Here is an 18,359-nt window from a genome sequence, read left to right on the forward strand (position 1 = left end):
TTGCACGATTTAAGGTGGGGTGCGGATTGAGGAGCAGAGACTGCTTGTTGTAAGCCTCCTCTCATTACCTGGCCCCCGTCCAAGGGTTGGATCAGATGCTCCTTCCAAGCCGCCTTTGCAAGGTGCATGGGGAGAGGTGGGAGGTTGCTGCCAGCAGTCCCTTGTCCTGCATTCAGATGGCAGCAAGAACCAAATCGGTAGCTCCCAGTCCAAATCTGGAGTCTTTGGAGTACAAAGACCCCGCTGCCACAACTTCTTAATTGGTAGCAATGGCTGCCACTCCTACTCCTCCTCAAACTGAACAGCAGATGATGATTCTTTACTTGTTGGTAACTAGATTACATATATTTACATCTAAAGGTGCCATATACAGAGCCAGGGCGTTCAATATTATCTATACAGCAGTGGCTATACAGGATTTCAGGCAGGGGTCTTTCCCAGCCCTACCTTGGGATGCTAGACATTGAACATAGGGTATTCTGCATGCAAAGCAAGCGCTCTCCTACAGAGCTGCAACCCCCTCCCCTTTTTAGCCTGGTTGAAGGACTGCATTACTTTACTTACAGTTTTGCATTTCTGTTTTGCTTGTATAGTTTGTAAGACCAGAGTGGCCCATGGAACCAACTCTCATGAGGTGAGTATCTACACAAGGCCCTATCTCCTTATGGATAATGTTTGAAGTTCAGGGCAAAAAGGTTTGGAAAAGCCTGCCCAGTACCTCAACTCTTGCCTGTGGGCTTCCCAGAGGCATCTGGTAGGCCACTGTGTGAAGCAGGATGATGGACTAGATAGGCCTTGGTCCTGATCCAGCAGGGTTGTGCTTATGTTTTTAGGATAAATGCCATATCAAGAGCAACCTTAACCATCTACACTGCTGTGAGCTCCTTGATGGAATGGCAGGACATAAATGTAATTAATAAAGAAAACAAAGACTATAAAAGCTGACAAAAGCTCAATATGTAGCTTGTCCTTGAGAAGCAAAAATAAACTAAGAGCTACTTTTGAAACATCTAGCTCCATTTGATTTACTGAATTCAAACCTATGGAAGTACAGGCAACCCAAAGTTCCGATTTCTGGTCTTGTTCATAAACTAGTGCAAGATTCAAGTGCCTGGTTTTCAAGTGCCTGGGATCTTCCAGCCTTGAGTGACTAAGCCATTAAACAGAGGTTGGTTGCAATTATTTACTGATCGACCTGAATGAGCAGAGTAGTGCTGCAACAGCTAATTCAAGTGAGGTCATAGTGAATTTTTATTTGAATTTTTCTTTTGGCTTTGTTTATGGGTTTGAGGGAGAAACAGGATGCTTCTTTACTTAGTTGTCTTATTTACTCAAGATTCGTGTTGCTCCAGAAAAGGGTTACGAGATCCTTTTGGGTCATTGCAGTTGCTGTACTGTAACTCATGCCTCTCTTGAAGGCGGAGAGTGGGTTTGGAGTTTTCTAAGATGGAACAATAAAGTAATAAATTAAAGAAATCTCCTCTGTTTAATTTCCTTTCTCTGAACAATCTGTAAGATTGTGGATTATTTCAAGTCTTTTGTTAGATTAAGCCAGGATCAGTCAGTTTGGATACCATGGTCAATCCTGGCTTATTTCTATCCACAGTAAGAAGCAGAATTCTTCTGACTTTCTGAGGTTGAGAAATGGCATGTGAATCCAAGACTTTAATCTTGGCTCTTTGTGACATCTGAACCTGCCCACTGTATTCAGCGCATATGTAACTCTTCTTCTCCCAGGACAATTTCTGAGGAAACTAGTTCTGCAAGTTGAGTGTATGAGCCACCTTCTGTATGTTTCCGTTACAAGACCTAGAATAAATTCATGATGTGATGTTGTACGTCCATCTAGGAACCAGTGTCCCCTCTAAGGCATGTGCATGTGTGTGCGCTCACAAGTGTTTTGATGTCTGCTCAGTTAATTTTAGATCCCCTCAGGTTGAATCAGGAAGGCCCCACTCTGAATGCACATGCACACACTGCCTTGATACTGCCACCCAGAACAAAACTCATTACACACAGAGATTGAAAAAAGTTAGCGGGAACACTGCTGGGAACCCATTTGGGGTCAGAATTTTAAAACAATTGTATATGTTTTTACACTTTACAAATTCTGGTGCAACTGTGTACTGTACACGAAGCTATCATATTTGTTACAATGCCTGCTGTTGCCCTTAACTCCAAGGGCATTGGCTGAAGGCGCATAGTACAGCCACTTTGCTGAAATGAAGCTTGTCTAGTCCTGGTCAGTCTACCTGGGAACCTCATGTAAGCTGCCTTGAGTTCCATGGTGGAAGAAAGGCAGACTATAAAAATAATGAAATTATATAAATACATTAAAAAATAAATAAATAGGAGGTTCTTGCTGAGACCACATGTCTCTTTGATTTTTCAGATGGCTATCATATTCAACCAGGAAGGCCTGAAGGCCATCCAGCCCCCATGTGTGATTCAGAGCTTCATCAGCCACAACGCCGTCCTATACAAAGTCTTTGTAGTTGGCGAATCATACACTGTAGTGAAGAGACCTTCTCTAAAGAACTTCTCAGCAGGAATTTCAGGTAAACTTTGTCAAGCAGCAGTTCAGTGCCAGTGAAGACTGGAAGAATTCTTCAGCCAGAAGGATGAGCATAATTTCAAATGTGTATTTCTTAAAATGTTGAACTGGGGGTGGGGGATTTCAACTTATGCTACATTATTTTCTTAAAATCAGCCAAGACAGGAGATGTGGCCACGAATTGGCCCATGATCCCTGCCTCTCTGCAGCCTCCATTCTAGCACAACAGTTTTTGTGGCTAAACTTCATTGCTAGGTAAAGATAAAGTGTGCTGTCGAGTTGGTGTCGACTCCTGGAGCCCACAGAGCCCTGTGGTTGACTTTGGTAGAATACAGGAGGGGTTTACCATTGCCATGCCCTGTGCAGTATGAGATGATTCCTTTCAGCATCTTCCAATATATCGCTACTGCCCGATATAGGTGTTTCCCATAGTGTGGGAAACCTCATGCAGTGGACTTCTTCCCCATGGGGGGGGGAGGGGTTGCCATCCTTTTCTGAAGGATGAAGAGAAGCCGCTACCATAGTCTGGGAAACATACCAGCAGGGATTCAAACCGGCAACCTCATGCTTGCTAGTCATGTCATTTCCCCACTGCGCCATTAGGTGGTCTTCATTGCTAGGTAGACAGTGCTTTTGTCTGTTAAAGGATCCTCTCCTCTCTAGAACCAGGTATCTCATGTGCCTCCTCTGCCAGTGGCTCACCCTACAGTTTGAGAACCCTTGTTTTAAATACAGGTGGATCTCATTATCCATGGGGATTCTGTTCCCACAGAATTCCGCAGGTAACGAAATAACAGATAATGAGTAATTGAGTCTATGGGAATGCAGGGATTAAGTTCCCAGACGCAATGCCGCCCGCCCGCCCCCCCCAAACACACAAATGGGCCAAATAAAGTGCCCTACCATGCTCATGGGTCTCCTGGAATCCAGCAGTGTCCCCCAAATGCCTCCCCAATCCAAAACTGTCCCCCAAATCACTGATCCCCCCCTTTTTTTTGCTGAAATGAGCCCCAAAATGGCTCCTGTACGGACAAAATGTTAGATAGATAAATAAATAGAAATGGCAGCCAGAAGTGACCTCTGCAATCACTTCCAGCCCTCTAGGAACCTTGGATACGTGGGTTTTAACCCTTTCGTATCCACGGATATTGAAATCAGGTGTCAATTGGACACCCATGAATACTCGAAACTGCAGATATAGAATCCACATATAATGAGGTTCTCCTGTACTGCAGAGAAATGGAAATGTGCTTCTTGCAGTCTGGACTTCTTCTCCATAAGGTGTGTGTGTGTAGTGGGGGGAGGAGTTTCCATCCTCTTCTGAAAAATGAAGAGAAGCCGCTGCCAGTCTGTGAAGACAATACTGAGCTAGATAGACCAGTGGTCTGACTCAGTATATGACCTATGTTCCTAAGTGTACATGAATGAAATTTGTGGATTAAATATGAGCCTCCTTCTGTCCAAGGCAGAGAGCTAATTATGTCAACCATTGAGGCCTATCAGGGCAGAACAGAAGGCATATTCATATCAACATCCTCTCCCCTAGATTTAATATAATAGCACTCACATTAGCAATAGCACTCACATTTATATACCGCTCTATAGCTGGAGCTCTCTAAGCGGTTTACAATGATTTAGCATATTGCCCCCAACTTCTGGGTACTCATTTTACCGACCTCGGAAGGATGGAAGGCTGAGTCAACCTTGAGTCCCTGGTCAGGATCGAACTTGTAACCTTTTGGTTACAGGGCGGCAGTTTTACCACTGCGCCACCAGGGGCTCTTTAAACATGTCTACATTTTAGATTGGATTTGTATATGTATCCTATTCTTTTTTCATCATGGACCAGTCTGGGCTTTGAAATGTTCTCTGTTTAGGTCTTCTAAGTTTTTGCTTGTTTGTACTTTAAATGCATGTTGATTCGGGCTCAGTTTAAACATCACATTTTAAATTATTATCCATTTTATCTTTCAGTTAGCATCTGAAATGGGGACTTGCAGAAGATCTCAGCTACACCAGGGATTCTCAACGTTGGGTCTTCAGATGTTATTGGACTTCAACTCCCATAATCCCCAGCCCCAGTGGCCTTTGGTTGGGGATTATGGGGCTGAAGTCCAATAACATCTGGGGACCCATCGTTGAGAATCCCTGAGCTACATCTATGTCTGAAAAAAATTGTTTGATTTTTCTAATTGCAGAAATATTCCCTGCTATCTTCCACGAGTCCCCACTTTAAATGTTAAACTCATGTGAGCAGTTATTTTTAGGGGCTAACAGTCTAAACAGGAGTTTAACTTCAGACATATTTAGGTATTTTCAGGGTTATAACTTCAGACATTACTCATAGGGAGCTGCCTTATACCGAGTCAAACCATTGGTCCATCTAGCTTATCTACCCAGACTGGCAGCAGCTTCTCCAAGGTTGCAGGCAGGAGTCTCTCTCAGCCCTATCTTGGAGAAGCCAGGGAGGGAACCTGGCACCTTCTTCATGCAAGCAGGCAGATGCCCTATCCCCTAAAGGTCTTTCAGTGCTCACACATGTAGTCTCCCACCCAAATACAAACCAGGGCAGACCCTGCTTAGTAAAGAGGACAATTCATGCTTGCTATCACAAGACCAGCTCGCATGTGAGCATTTATTTATAGGGCCAAACTATAACTTCTGCAGCAGATCTGAGGTAATGAGTGTATCAGAAGGGTAATTGTCGAAGCTCAGAATCAAAGGCCAAAGTCCAAGTAGAAGAGAGGGGTTGAGGCAAGGAAAGGAGGTCAGAGTTTGAGGCAGATATATTGGGAAGGGAAAGCAGAGAGGGAGATCTACAAAGATTAGTCCAAACAGTAGCCAACAGGATACCTCTCAGAGAACCCTGATAAAGCAGATGTAAGAGATTCTCTGGTGTAATGGCCCAGACTTTCAACCTATGGCCAACTCTTCCTGCCATGATAAACAGTGCTGCTGACTCCATCAATTTAAAAAAACAAAAAAACCCTAAGTACCAGTATATGAGGTGAGAGTGATACTGATGTGAACAGAAGGATGAAGAATGTGGACATTCTAAAAAATTAATTTTTGTCTAGTAGACATTATACTTATGACTTTAAAAAAAAAAAAGATTCTGAGAATCTGTTCTGTACAGAATGTCTTCAGCTAGTGATTTGGTATTTTGACCCGTCAGACAATAGCGATTGTGCATTGACTGCTATATTTTTCATTAATTGCATGGGCTTCAGATGTCTTCCCTTAAAGGAAGGCCTTCTGCTGGGCAATGTGTCACATTTTCCCAGCATTCAACCCAAAGTATTTTGTCTCTGGGGGATATGCAGTTCCCAACGCTGATGGCATGGCATGGCATGCGGCTGTGCGTGAGTTTCGGTCACCTGCCTTCTGCACTAGTGAACTTCACTAGTGACAAGTGGCGCAGCTCTTCCACTATATGTCTGCACAATTTTTTGTCATTTAAATTCCTTTAGAGGCTCAGTGCTCTCCAGCAGTACTACTCCAGAGCAAGAGTATGCTCTGGCCCTTATCTCATCTGGCACTTTAAAAAGCAACAGTGCGTCAACACAAGCATGGCTATCTTCTCCACCTGCAGCAATGTCCTGCCATTTCATGAACCCTTTCTTTAAAAACATTAAAATAAAATAAAATAATATAATATAGGTATTGTCTTCACAGACGGTGTGCTATTTTCTCCCTCCCTTTAGCAGCACAGCTGCTGCCTCCCTCCCTAACCATTTCTTGTCCTGGACTGGGGCCAACACAAGAGTTGCGCTGATGGGAACCCAGATGGTTTTATCAGCTGGAAAGACCCATGGAGTTGGTGAACTGCACTGCCCCCTGGTGTCGCCTTTGCCAACTAAATCCTTTTAGGAGATTTTAATCTGGATATACAAGAGACCTCTTTCCTTGTATTTATAGAGTAGTAACCTGCATGTTCCACCCAGAGAACTGTTTTATAACATTTCATTTTTTCCCCCTTTTCAAATTGTAGATAGAGAATCAATATTTTTTAACAGCCACAACGTATCAAAGCCAGAATCATCTTCAGTCCTAACAGCAGTAAGTATTGCAGGTTTTCTGTTTCCTAAAAAGAGTGCTTGCTAAATGATTCAAGTAACAAGCAGACGTCAGTGTCCCTCTTGTAAGGATCTCAAAGTCCTGGTTTATTCTAGGAATTGTTCTTCTATTTGTTTAAGAGTTCTGTCAGTTCTATTCTTTGCTTAGAGCACAATTTTTGTAGAAAAGCAGGATTTATTTATTTGTTTTCTATACCGCCCTTCCAAAAATGGCTCTTAGGGCAGTTTACACAGAGAAATAACAAATAAATACGATGGCTCCCTGTCCCCAAAGGGCTCACAATCTAAAAAGAAACACAAGATAGGACATCAGCAACAGTCACTGGAGTTACTTTGCTGGGGGTGGATAGGGCCATTTACTCTCCCCCTGCTAAATAAAGAGAATCACCACGTTAAAAGTCACCAGGTTGGTCTCTGGGTCATCTCGGAGAGACCATGTTACTCCTTTATTGATGGAGCTACACTGGCTGCCGATTACTGGACAAAATACAAAGTGCTAGCTTTAACTTATAAAGCCCTAAACTGCTTAGGCCCTAGGTCTCTAAGAGAGCGTCTTCTTCACTATGAGCCCCACCGCCCATTGAGGTCATCTGAGGAGGTCCGTCTCCAGTTACTGCCAACTCGTTTGGTGGCTACACAGAGACAGGCCTTCTCGGTCGCTACCCTGAGGTTGTAGAATGCGCTCACTGCTGAGATACGATCCTCCCCATTTCTGGCAATTTTCAAAAAACTCCGGAAAACCCATCTTTTCGTCCAAGCTTTCACAGCTTCCTAAATTTTGTGGGTTTTAATCTCTGGTTTATTTTTAAATTGTTAAAGTTTTGTATATGTTTTTAACTGGTTTTATGCTATTGTTAACCGCCCAGCGATGAAAGTTTGGGGCGGTGTACAAATGTGATAAATAAAAAATAAATTGGGGGGGTGTTCTGTGGGTGGGGGATCCAGTGGTTTCCCCATTGTCATGGACGGACCACTACCTGGTTAAGGTTGGTCTCACAGCCGCAATCCACCCCTGCAGGGGTGGTGGACCTATTAGGATGGTCCATCCGAAAAAGCTGCTGGACCCAGTGGGATTTCAAAAGGCCTTGGAGGATTTTGACGTTGGTGCAGCCGGTGATTCTGTCGATGCCCTGGTGGGAACCTGGAACAGGGAACTCATCAGGGCAGTAGACATGATTGCTCCTAAGCGTCCCTTCCGACCTGCTGCAAAAATGGCCCCTTGGTATACTGAGGAGTTGTGGGGGCTGAAGCGGTTGGGTAGGCGACTAGAGCGCAAGTGGAGGAGAACTCGGTTCGAATCTGATAGGATACAGCATGTCACCCATTTGAAGAGTTATGCGGTTGCGGTGCGTGCGGCAAAAAAGAGCTTTTGGTCTACACGCATTGCGGCTGCATGTTTGCGCTCAGCAGAGCTATCCCAGGTTGTGAGGAGTTTGATTTCTGCTCCTTCTACTTCAAATCAGTCCCTGGGGTCATTCTGCTGTGATGCCTTTAATGGGTTATTTGCAAACAAGATCTCTTGTATCCGGGCTGACTTGGACTCCACTGTTTTTTGCAGGATCTATGGAGGAGGTGTCCAGCAATCTCTCTTGCAGTATTAGATTGGATCAGTTTCAATCTGTGACTCCTGAGGATGTGGACAAGCTGCTTGGGGCTGTGAGGCCTACCACCTGTTCTCTAGATCCTTGCCCGACGTGGCTGCTTCTGTCTAGCAGGGAGATTGTTGGAGATGGCCTAGTTAATATCATAAATGCATCACTGAGGGAGGGTAGGGTGCCCCCTTGTTTGAAGGAGGGATTGATTTGAACACTCCTAAAGAAGCCTTCTTTGGATCCCTTAGTGATGGACAGTTACAGGCCAATCTCCAATCTCCCTTGGTTGGGCAAGGTGATTGAGAGGGTGGTGGCTGACCAGCTCCAGACAGTCTTGGAGGAAACTGATTATCTAGATCCATTTCAAACTGGCTTTAGGGCTAGCTATGGGGTTGAGACAGCCTTTGTCGGCCTGATGGATGACCTTTACTGGGGAATCGACAGAGGGAGTGTGACTCTGCTGGTTTTTCTGGATCTCTCGGCAGTGTTCGATACCATCGACCATGGTATCCTTCTGGATCGCCTGGGGGAGTTGGGGATAGGAGGCACTGCTTTGCAGTGGTTCCGCTCCTATCTCTCGGGTAGATTCCAGATGGTGGAGCTTGATGACAGTTGCTCCTCAAAGCGGGAGCTGTTATATGGAGTCCCCCAGGGCTCCATTCTGTCACCAATGCTTTTTAATATCTACATGAAACTGCTGGGTGAGGTCATCAGGAGATTTGGTGCTGGGTGCTATCAGTATGCTGATGACACCCAAATCTACTTCTCCTTTTCATCTTCAGGAAATGGCACTCAGTCTCTAAATGCGTGCCTACAGGCCATAATGGGCTGGATGAGGAAGAACAAATTGAAGCTGAATCCAAGCAAGATGGAGGTGCTCATTGTGGGGGCTCAGAATCTGAGGGATGAGTTAGATTTCCCTGTGCTGGATGGGGTTACACTCCCCCAGAAGTTGCTGGTGCGCAGCTTGGGAGTACTTCTGGACCCAGGCCTCACCCTGGTATCTCAGGTGGAGGCCATGGCCAGGAGTGCTTTCTATCAGCTTCGGCTGATTCGACAGCTGCGTCCATTCCTCGGAGAGGATGACCTCAAAACAGCGGTGCATCAGGTGGTAACCTCCCGGCTTGACTACTGCAATGCGCTCTGCGTGGGGCTGCCTTTGTACGTAGTCCGGAAACATCAGTTAGTTCAGAATGCGGCAGCCAGACTGGTCTCTGGGGCAACCCGGAGAGGCTATATTATGCCTGTTTTGAAACAGCTACACTGGCTGCCGATATGTTTCTGGGCAAAATACAAAGTGCTGGTTATTACCTTTAAAGCCCTGAACGGCTTAGGTCCGATCTAAGAGAGCGCCTTCTTTTACATGATCCCCACCGCACGTTAAGCTCATCTGAGGAGGTCCGTCTCCAGTTGCCACCAGTTCGTCTGGTGGCGACGCAGAGGCGGGCCTTCTCTGTAGCTGCTCCTGGGCTATGGAATGCACTCCCAGCAGAAATTTGTAATCTGAGGTCATTGCAGTCCTTCAGGAGAGCCTTTAAGACGTACTTATTTGGCCTGGCCTTCCAGAGTTTTAAATAATTAATTGTTTTAAACTGTTTTAAATTGTTGCCCTGATTTTCAGGGCTTTTAGCTGTTTTATTGGTTTTATTGTGTTTTAATAGTTTGATTTTAATTGTTAATTTGTTTTTAATTGTTTTTATCATGTTGTGAACCGCCCTGAGCCGTATCGGAAGGGCGGTATATAAATCAAATCAAATCAAATCAAATCAAATAAATAAATAAATAAATAAATAAATAAATAATAAAAGGTGCCTCTTTGCCAGGTGTAATGAACAATAATAACTCCGCCTTTCCATTCCAGAAGTTCAATGCGGCTCACAGCCTTTAAATAAGTACGAAAACTACAATAAAATAATATCAAAACAATAAAAGAGAGACAGGATGCCAAGGAGCTAGACATCCCCCAGCACTGCCTTTTGGAAACTAACCTTTAGGTAAAATTGAAACCACCACAAAGTGAGACCACCCCGCCAGTGGTCCAGAAGGGTACCATAGCTGATAGTCTCGAAGTCCAGCAGAATAGAAGGATACTATGGTTGTTAGTCTTGAAGTCCAGCAGAACCAATGGGCGTTCATTTGTTCTGTCCAGGCAATTTGTTCTGTCCAGGCTGGCAGCAGAATCAAAGCAGTGTGCATGCACATGCATTCAGAGTGGGGCCTTCCTGAGCGAGATCTAAAATTGAGTGGACATCAAAAAAAACTTGTTAGCACGCACGTCTGTGCACACCTTAGAGGGAACAGTGCTGACCATGCAGATGGCGTTGGCGCATGCGTCAACACTATTTGCTTGCCAATGCCACGTGAAGGCTCCTGGGAGCAGCATCCCATTGGCACAGTGGTGGGTTAGAGTCAGTGGGTAAAGAGGACAGCGGCACAGCTGCTGCTTCCAAGTTTAAATTTCAAGAATGACAGCACTGCGATGGGGCAGCGGTGCCTCACTAGAGGACCAGGTAGGACTTGCCTGCCTCCTCTTAAAGGTACCCCTCCCCGCCCCCTGGGATATGCAGGAAGCATTTCGTGCACCTCCCTATTATGTACCACTTACCAACTAAAAACTTCTCAAGGTGAATTTACATAGCAAAAAAGAATGAGAAGATGGTTCCCTGTCACAAAAGGGCTTCCAAGAAACACAAGGGGAGGCACGCTGTGCTGGGTTGAATCAGGACTATTGCTGTTCTCCTGCTAAGAGAGCTACCACTTTAAAAGTGGTTTTTAAAAATTTAGCTAACATATTTTTATACCGCCCAAAACTCACGTGTCTGGGCAGTTTGCAACAACGCAAACAAACAGAAAAGTTAAAACACTAGTTTAAAAATTACAACAGAAAACTCAAATCATTAATTTTTTAAGCTTTCTGCCATCATTTGTTTTAATTAAAGCAAAATAAATGATACAGTAAAAGTTGAAACATTTCAACAAGTTGCCTTTTGATTTAGTAATGTTAGCAGTTATGAGAGTGGATAGTCCCCTTAACACAAGCTATCATTTTGAGCATTAGACAAAAGGCCCAGATCCAAGCAACGTCCTGTCAGATCTAGAAAAATAAACTTTGCAATTATTGCGAAAGCTGGAAAATGACATGCTATATTTATCTGAATCCAAGACTAGGGTTTCCCCAAGATCTTTGATTCAGCAATAGATATTGATTAAGTGCTGTCAAGTTGGTGTCGACTCTTAGTGACCACATAGATAGATTATCTCCAGGACGATCTGTCTTCAACTTGGCCTTTAAGATCTCTTAGTGGTGCATTCATTGCTGTATGCAACTCAATTGTGATGTCATCTGTAATCCAGAGTCCTCTTCCTTTTGGGTCAATTCAGATATAACCTGTATTTTTTAAGGCATCATCTTAAATTTCAGAGTTGTTTTCTGTTCAGGTAGATATGGTACTCTTCTATAGACTTCCATGTTTAACTTGCATTTTGGGGTCTGCTGGCTCTGAAACAGAAATCTGTGTGTGGCAACAGATCAAAGAGAAGTTCTGCTGGTCCAAGACTGAAATAAAATCATCACCAAGAGAAGGTCTTGGTGACAATTTACACCCTCCAGTTATTAAATATGTTTTTCTGTCTCTTCAAGCTTGATAAAATTGAAGGCGTGTTTGAGAGGCCAAATGATGATGTCATCCGGGCGATATCGAAAACACTGAGGCAGGCCTTGGGGGTTTCTCTCTTTGGGATCGACATAATCATTAACAATCAGACTGGTCAGCATGCTGTCATTGATATCAATGCATTCCCAGGTAAGAGCAGACCTCTGTGTAGCATACAAAATATGTGTACTGCACACTTAATTCAGCTTTCATTTTTAAACAATTTGGAATGCAGGTAGGTTTTCTTCTTGCCATTACCTGCTTCATCACTTATGAAGCCCATCTGGCTTTTTCGAGTTAGCCCAGGCTAGTAATATTCTTGTGAGTTTTGCAGGTATTTAGCCAAGATCTTTGAGCAGAGATCCTTCCATCAGTGCAAAAGCAACCTCCACTCTTCTCTCAGGTGAAAAGATTCACCCAAAGTGCTTTTCTAATCAAGTTACTCATCTCTGTAGCAGATAGAAGCATGGTGGTGCAGCCTAATCTGTCATACCAAAGTGGTGGGAAAACATGTCCCTCCAGCTGTGGTTGAACTACAGCTCCCATCACCCCCAGCCTCAACTTATTGTGGCTGAGGAACATGGGAGTTGTAGCTCAGTAACAGCTGGAAGGCCAAGCTTGCCCTCTCCTGCTATAAACAGAGATTCCTGTCTAAGGGGAGATGGGAGGGAGGAAGAATATTTTTTAAAGATGCATAGATCAGCTCTGGATGTAGGCAAGAGCCCCGTTGTTATTCATTGAGTTTGTTCAGTGAGGCCTCGCCTCAGAGGGTAGGTGGGCTGTGGGGAAGGCAGGATCTCACCCGCCTTCCTCAGCAGACAAGCAGCCACCGTCCTCCCCTTTGCCACACCACACACCCACACAAGCAGTGGTGTGGCGAAGAGAGACACTAGGAGTAGGAGGACTTCTCCCTTCTGCATCCCAGGGTGCCCCGGGGCATGAGTGTGGCTGTTCCCCCCCTCCCCCGCACTCTATACCAGAAATGCTGGTGGGCCGAGGGGAAATTGTTTAACCCAGCCATCGCCCGCCGAGGCTAAATGCTGAGTTGAAAGTGGGGCTTGGTGCAGGTGCAGCGCCAGGAGTGACCTGGAACTTCACATGGGCAACCTTACCCAGGCTGAGCTTCCCTAGCCTGGGTTAGGCTGCATGTGTGAATACCCTTATTGTATAATAAGTCTCAGGTGCCAGTTGCAAGTGTCCTGGACAGGTTTTCTCGGGCAATGTAGTTCCCTGTGGTGTTGGGCTCAAATCTGTCTGCTTTGAGACTTTGCAGGCTTTAAGAGCAGTGACCTTCGGAATCCTGAGTTACATGACTTTCACTTCAGGCAGTACTATTTTGTTCTGGGCAACACTCAAAGCTGTGATGCACCACGTCTCTGCAGGGACATTTCCTGTTCCTAAACAACACAGATAAGCAGTGTTCCCTCTAACAGGGGTTCTCAGATGTTGCTGACTACCACTCCCACAATCCCCAAGCAAAAGCCATTGCAGCTGGGGATTCTGGGAGTTGTCATCAACAACATCTGGGGATCCCTGTTAGAGGGAACACTGCAGATAAGATTTAAAAGCTAATCCTGTGTTGTTGTTGTTTTAAGAGGAGGCAAATGCTAAATGTCTTGTATTTGAGGCTCTGGACATGTCTGCATCTGAAGCTTTATACTGAATCAGGCTCTTGGTCTAGGAGCCCAATGTTTCATACTCTGACTGGCTGCACCTCTCCAGAGGTGTTTCTGTGCAATGCCACATAAGTCCCTTTACCTGGATGTGCCAGGGATTTTTGAATCTGAGATCACCTTATGCAGACAAAGCAAGTGCTCTGCTACTAAGCAATGGCCCATCCTTATAACTTACAACATGATGCATTTGTAATGCTTTCATTCCAGTGGCTCCCAAACAAGGGACATATGAGGGCGTCTCCACAGCTTGCAATGACTAGTATGACAGTCATTTCCCACAGCAAAAACTTGATGTGTGAACAATTTATACACTCATATTTATAATTCACAATGTTTGTATATTTGTTGCAGAAAATGCTAGTCTGGAGGTGGCCAGCCTGTGACTCTCCAGCTGTAGGACTACAAATCCCATCATCCCCAGATGCTGTTTATCGTAGTTGGGGGTGCTGAGCATTGTAGTTCAGCAACAGCTGGAAAGCCTCAGGTTGGCCAGCTTTGAACAAGATAACACCAATATTTCCTGCAGCAATCAGAATGTGTGCAGCTTGTATGGAAGCAGGAGAATCGAAGGCTTGAACAGCAGTAAAATAGAAACTCTAGTTTGACTTACTGAGAATGAGAAATGGTTCTCTACTGATCTATTTAACAAAGAACCCACACCTTAATTCAATCTCAGAATATGTCTCCTGTGTTTAGATTAAAATTTCTTGCTGTAGTATCCAAAAATGTCCAGGTTTTCCTGCTTTATCCTATGTTTATTTTATTGTGTCATGAGAATGAATCATTCTCGGGGGCAGGGGGGTGGGGAGGCTGCTTGAAAATACCGCAGCTAGAAACGTGGTGGGCTTATTTTACTTTCTAGTATTCTAGCATCACCTTTTGAGAATGAAAGGAGTTCTTACTCCCTCAGATATTCCATGATCAGACTCTGGCTCTAGTGTTTATTCCATGCAGTCACGTTGTAAGACAAATGCATACACAGTATCTTGCACAACGTAGTTATTTCATTAGCAGACTGCTTCACAATAATGAAATGTGCCCAGGCTTATAGAAGAACCTTGGAAATACCCAGTCCACAGCCAAGTGCTCTCCCCTTGGATAAGTGCCAATAGAGGTTGGCCAGGCCCTGTTACTTCCTACTCGTGCGCTTCCTCATAGCCTCTCGGAGTTGGCCTTGATGTTGTCAGGTGGCTCTCTTCACTTCCACCCTTAGCCACCAGAACCTCCAGGCAAGCAGAGATTGCTAATTCCTTCGCTTGCATCAGTGTCCATCTGGCTGTAGTCCCTTGCTCCCACCAACAGCGAACCTAAAGTTTGTCAACTTCACCCACCCCTCACACTGACACCCCTCAGTTAGTCCTCCACTGGTCTCTGCCCAGCCATGTTCCAGGCAGGGCTGTCCCTAGGTGGGTGTGTGGCTCAGGGCAAGCCAGAACAGGCAGGGGCTCCCTTCACACACACACACACACACACACACACACACACACACACACACACTAGTCCAGGGCTGTCACTCTTCTACCTCCACAAAGTGTGGAGGGGGACGGGGTGGGGTGGGGGGACAGGAGGCAGAGCATGGCACGTGAGGTCCCTGCAGAGCCCGCAGCGGGCAGCAGCAGAGACAGCAGGTGAGGTGGCGTTTCTCCTTGCTGCAATTAGATGAAGTCCGAATGAGCCAGGGTGAGTCTCGGGCATCAGTTGTAAACTGCCCAGAGACACAAGTTTTGGGTGATATAGAAATATGAATGAATAAATGCATGCATGAATGAATGTAGCTGCCCGAGTCCAGAGCAGCAGAGCACAGGAAGGATCCAAAGTGCATCTAGATTCAATACCTCCTAGAGATGCACATATCAGGTGGTATATAAATAAGAGAAATAAATACATCTTAGTCCTCCTTTCAACCTGCAGGCAGTGCGCTCTCCCCCCCCCCCCCAGAGCCTTTCACTCCAGTCCTTTCCCCCCACTCCCTCTTCCACCTGCCTCCTTCTCCCATCTTGATTCTCTGCAAAGCAGTTATCTTTTTTTTACCCCCTTTTCCTCATATTCTTCTGGTATGAAGTGATGGTAGGCCTTTTTGTTTGTTTGTTTTAAGGAGACAATAATGTTTCAGAGAGAGAGAGATCCTGCAGAAGCTCCCCTTGGCCCCTGCTGCATGGTTGAAACAAAGACAGAAAGAAGGCAGGCAGGCAGGGGAAGAGAGAGCGGTGGATTCAGGGGTCGTTTTCTCGGGCTTCTTTTCTCAATGCCTCTGTGCATGCTTGCTCAGGCCCTCCCTAGGAGCACCGTCCAGGTGGGGAGGAGAAGAGGCGGGGGATGGCCCAATGCTGCATGAGATCCAAGAAGCACACACAGTGACGCTGCCTCATCCTCTGATCTGCGTGGTAGCTGCAGCAAGAGAGAGCACGAGAATGCAGCAGACCAGCCCAGGGAAGGGAAAAAGACCCCTGGTGGTTGGGGAATTGAGAGTGGGACCTGGGGAAGTGCAGGGGCTGTGCCATCTCTTCTCTGAGCAGCAGCAGCCCCCTGGCTGGAAGATGGAGTGCAAGGATGGATGGGAGAGAGGGAGCGAGGCCTGGGGGAGCATAGGGCTGAGGCAGGCATCCTGGCCACCCCACTCAAAGGACCGCCCTTGTCCAGGTAATGCAAGGGGCATCCGTCATCCAGCAAAAGGCACAAGGATATTGCAACTTCGCTTTTCTCCCTTCAGAGGGACTTGCATAACAGGCAACTTCTGAATGCTCACAGGCCTGTTTCACTGGAGATTCCAGTTACTGGAGCATATTGAACTTTGTGCCTTCCCTTTTAACAAGAATCTTTTTACAACAGCTGATGAGGTGGTCCACGGTTTCATCTGCTTCTTTACAAAGGCGGCACTTGCTGTTTGTTGTGGATTTTTCGACTTTGGCTCTGATTGCATTTGTTCTTAGTGCCTGTTCTTGTGCAGCCACTATTAAACCCGCTGTTTCTTTCTTCAAGTTGCCATTCTTAAGCCATTGCCAGGTCTTGGTGATGTCTGATTTTCCACTTATATTGTGTAAATATTGACCATGCAGGGGCTTATTTCTCCATTTTTGTCTGCTCGGTTCTTGACTTGTTCTTTCTTGTAGGCCTGTTTTGTTTCATAGGTGTTGAATAGTTTCGCGTTCTTGACCATTTGAAGTGCATCTTCTTCAGTGTCCTTTATATATTCTTCAAGGCCTCTTTTCTCCTCCTCTACTGTTTGATGGACTTGCAGCATTCCTCTTCCACCTGAGCTGCGAGGGAGGTATAGCCTATCTACATCACTGCGGGGGTGCAGAGCATGATTGATGGACATGATTTTCCTGGTCTTACGATCTAGTGTCTCTAGCCCATTTGACAAGGACATCTGAGGGGGCCCTGCTCCGGGTGCCGACAATGAGAAACAGTTCAGCAACGGTGGTATCCTCTATTTCCAACACCTCCTCCATCTGCGCCTGAGCAACTGCTTCAGTTGGTGGTAATTCTTCCATATCTTGAGCCTGTGTTGCTCTTTGCAGTTCTTCCAGCTCAACTCCTGTGAATACTTTATTTCTTATTATGAACCTTCTCTGGTCTGCTAGCCTTTGTTCTGTTATTTCTGTATCTGGATGCTTCTCTTTCCAAATTTGGTACATTCTTTTAAAATAACCTCTTCTAGTTGGACTAGACTTGTAATAGTAGATCATTATTTCCTTGTTGGCATTTTTTGTATATTTTTTTCAGTTAAGCGACGTTTCTTCCAGTAACTTTGCTGTCTCCAGCCCTGGTTGCTCAACTAAAGATCCTGAGTCCTGTAGCCCACTTGCCACCAGATGTCCAGGGACTATAGCACCTTGCGCGGTCCTTGTTGACCCGGGTGACGACCGATCCGGTATAGATTTATTAATGTTACGTCTCACCATATTGTTGATGGTCGAGGCACTCTTTGTCTGGCTCCTCTGGTGAGACCTGTCCAGTATGGTTGGACCTCTGGCATAGCTCTCACCTTCATCAGAGCACACAAGCCCCACAACCACGTCAAGGTAGTGCCTCACTGGGGGTTGTTGTTGTTGTTGTTGTTGTTGTTATTTCTACCAGATGTTATTGACTGGATTTGGTACTTTAATTATCGGGTCCTTTCCAAGGGTCTAGGATGACTAAAGAAAAATATAACGGTAGCATTGTAGTATTCATGTTGTCCCGAGTAGTGTGGCCGTCTGTAGTTGATGTGTTGTAATTTTATCAATGCCCAAGGTGTCAAGATGGTGTTCAAGTTCTTTTGGTACTGCACCAAGGGCACCAACAACTATTGGCACCACTACTGTTTTCTTTTTCCAGAGCAGCTCAATTTCAATCTGAAGTTCCTTGTACTTAGTTATTTTCTCCAATTGTGTTTTGTCAACTCGTCTATCCCCTGGGATTGCAATATCAATTATCAGAACCCAATTCTTCTTGATGACTGTCAGATTCAGCGTATTGTGTGCCAGATGCCTATCAGTTTGTATTAGAAAATCCCAAAGGATTTTTGCCTCTTCATTTTCTGTGACCTTCTCAATCTGATGATTTCACCAATTCTTATTTGCTGGCAATTTACAATTCTTGCAAAAGTTCCAGTGGATCATCGCAGCAGCTTTATTGTGTCTTTCCTTACAATCAGTCCGCACGATTTTTTTACAACAACATACAAGGTGCTCAACCATCTCATCCGCGTCGTTGCATGACTGACACTTACTATCTTTCTGGGTCTTATCAATTTTTGCTTTTATAACATTTGTTCATAGTAATTGTTCCTTGGCTGCAAATATGAGACCTTCCATTTCATCATC

At 45.2% G+C, this 18,359-nt stretch overlaps 1 protein-coding gene across 2 annotated transcripts in view; it reads left to right on the plus strand.

The window, feature by feature from the left end:
- The window catches only part of ITPK1 (inositol-tetrakisphosphate 1-kinase), a 227,526-nt gene that overhangs the window by 200,215 nt on the left and 8,952 nt on the right, over window positions 1-18,359 (plus strand). For both annotated transcript variants that reach the window (XM_053261319.1, XM_053261327.1), the window contains 4 exons: window positions 594-634; window positions 2,393-2,558; window positions 6,546-6,613; window positions 11,863-12,025. In XM_053261319.1, coding sequence (XP_053117294.1) covers window positions 594-634; window positions 2,393-2,558; window positions 6,546-6,613; window positions 11,863-12,025 — 438 coding nt within the window. The remainder of the gene's footprint in view (window positions 1-593; window positions 635-2,392; window positions 2,559-6,545; window positions 6,614-11,862; window positions 12,026-18,359) is intronic.

Source organism: Hemicordylus capensis, chromosome 1, assembly GCF_027244095.1.
Source record: "Hemicordylus capensis ecotype Gifberg chromosome 1, rHemCap1.1.pri, whole genome shotgun sequence".
In the NCBI taxonomy this organism is placed as follows: domain Eukaryota; kingdom Metazoa; phylum Chordata; class Lepidosauria; order Squamata; family Cordylidae; genus Hemicordylus; species Hemicordylus capensis.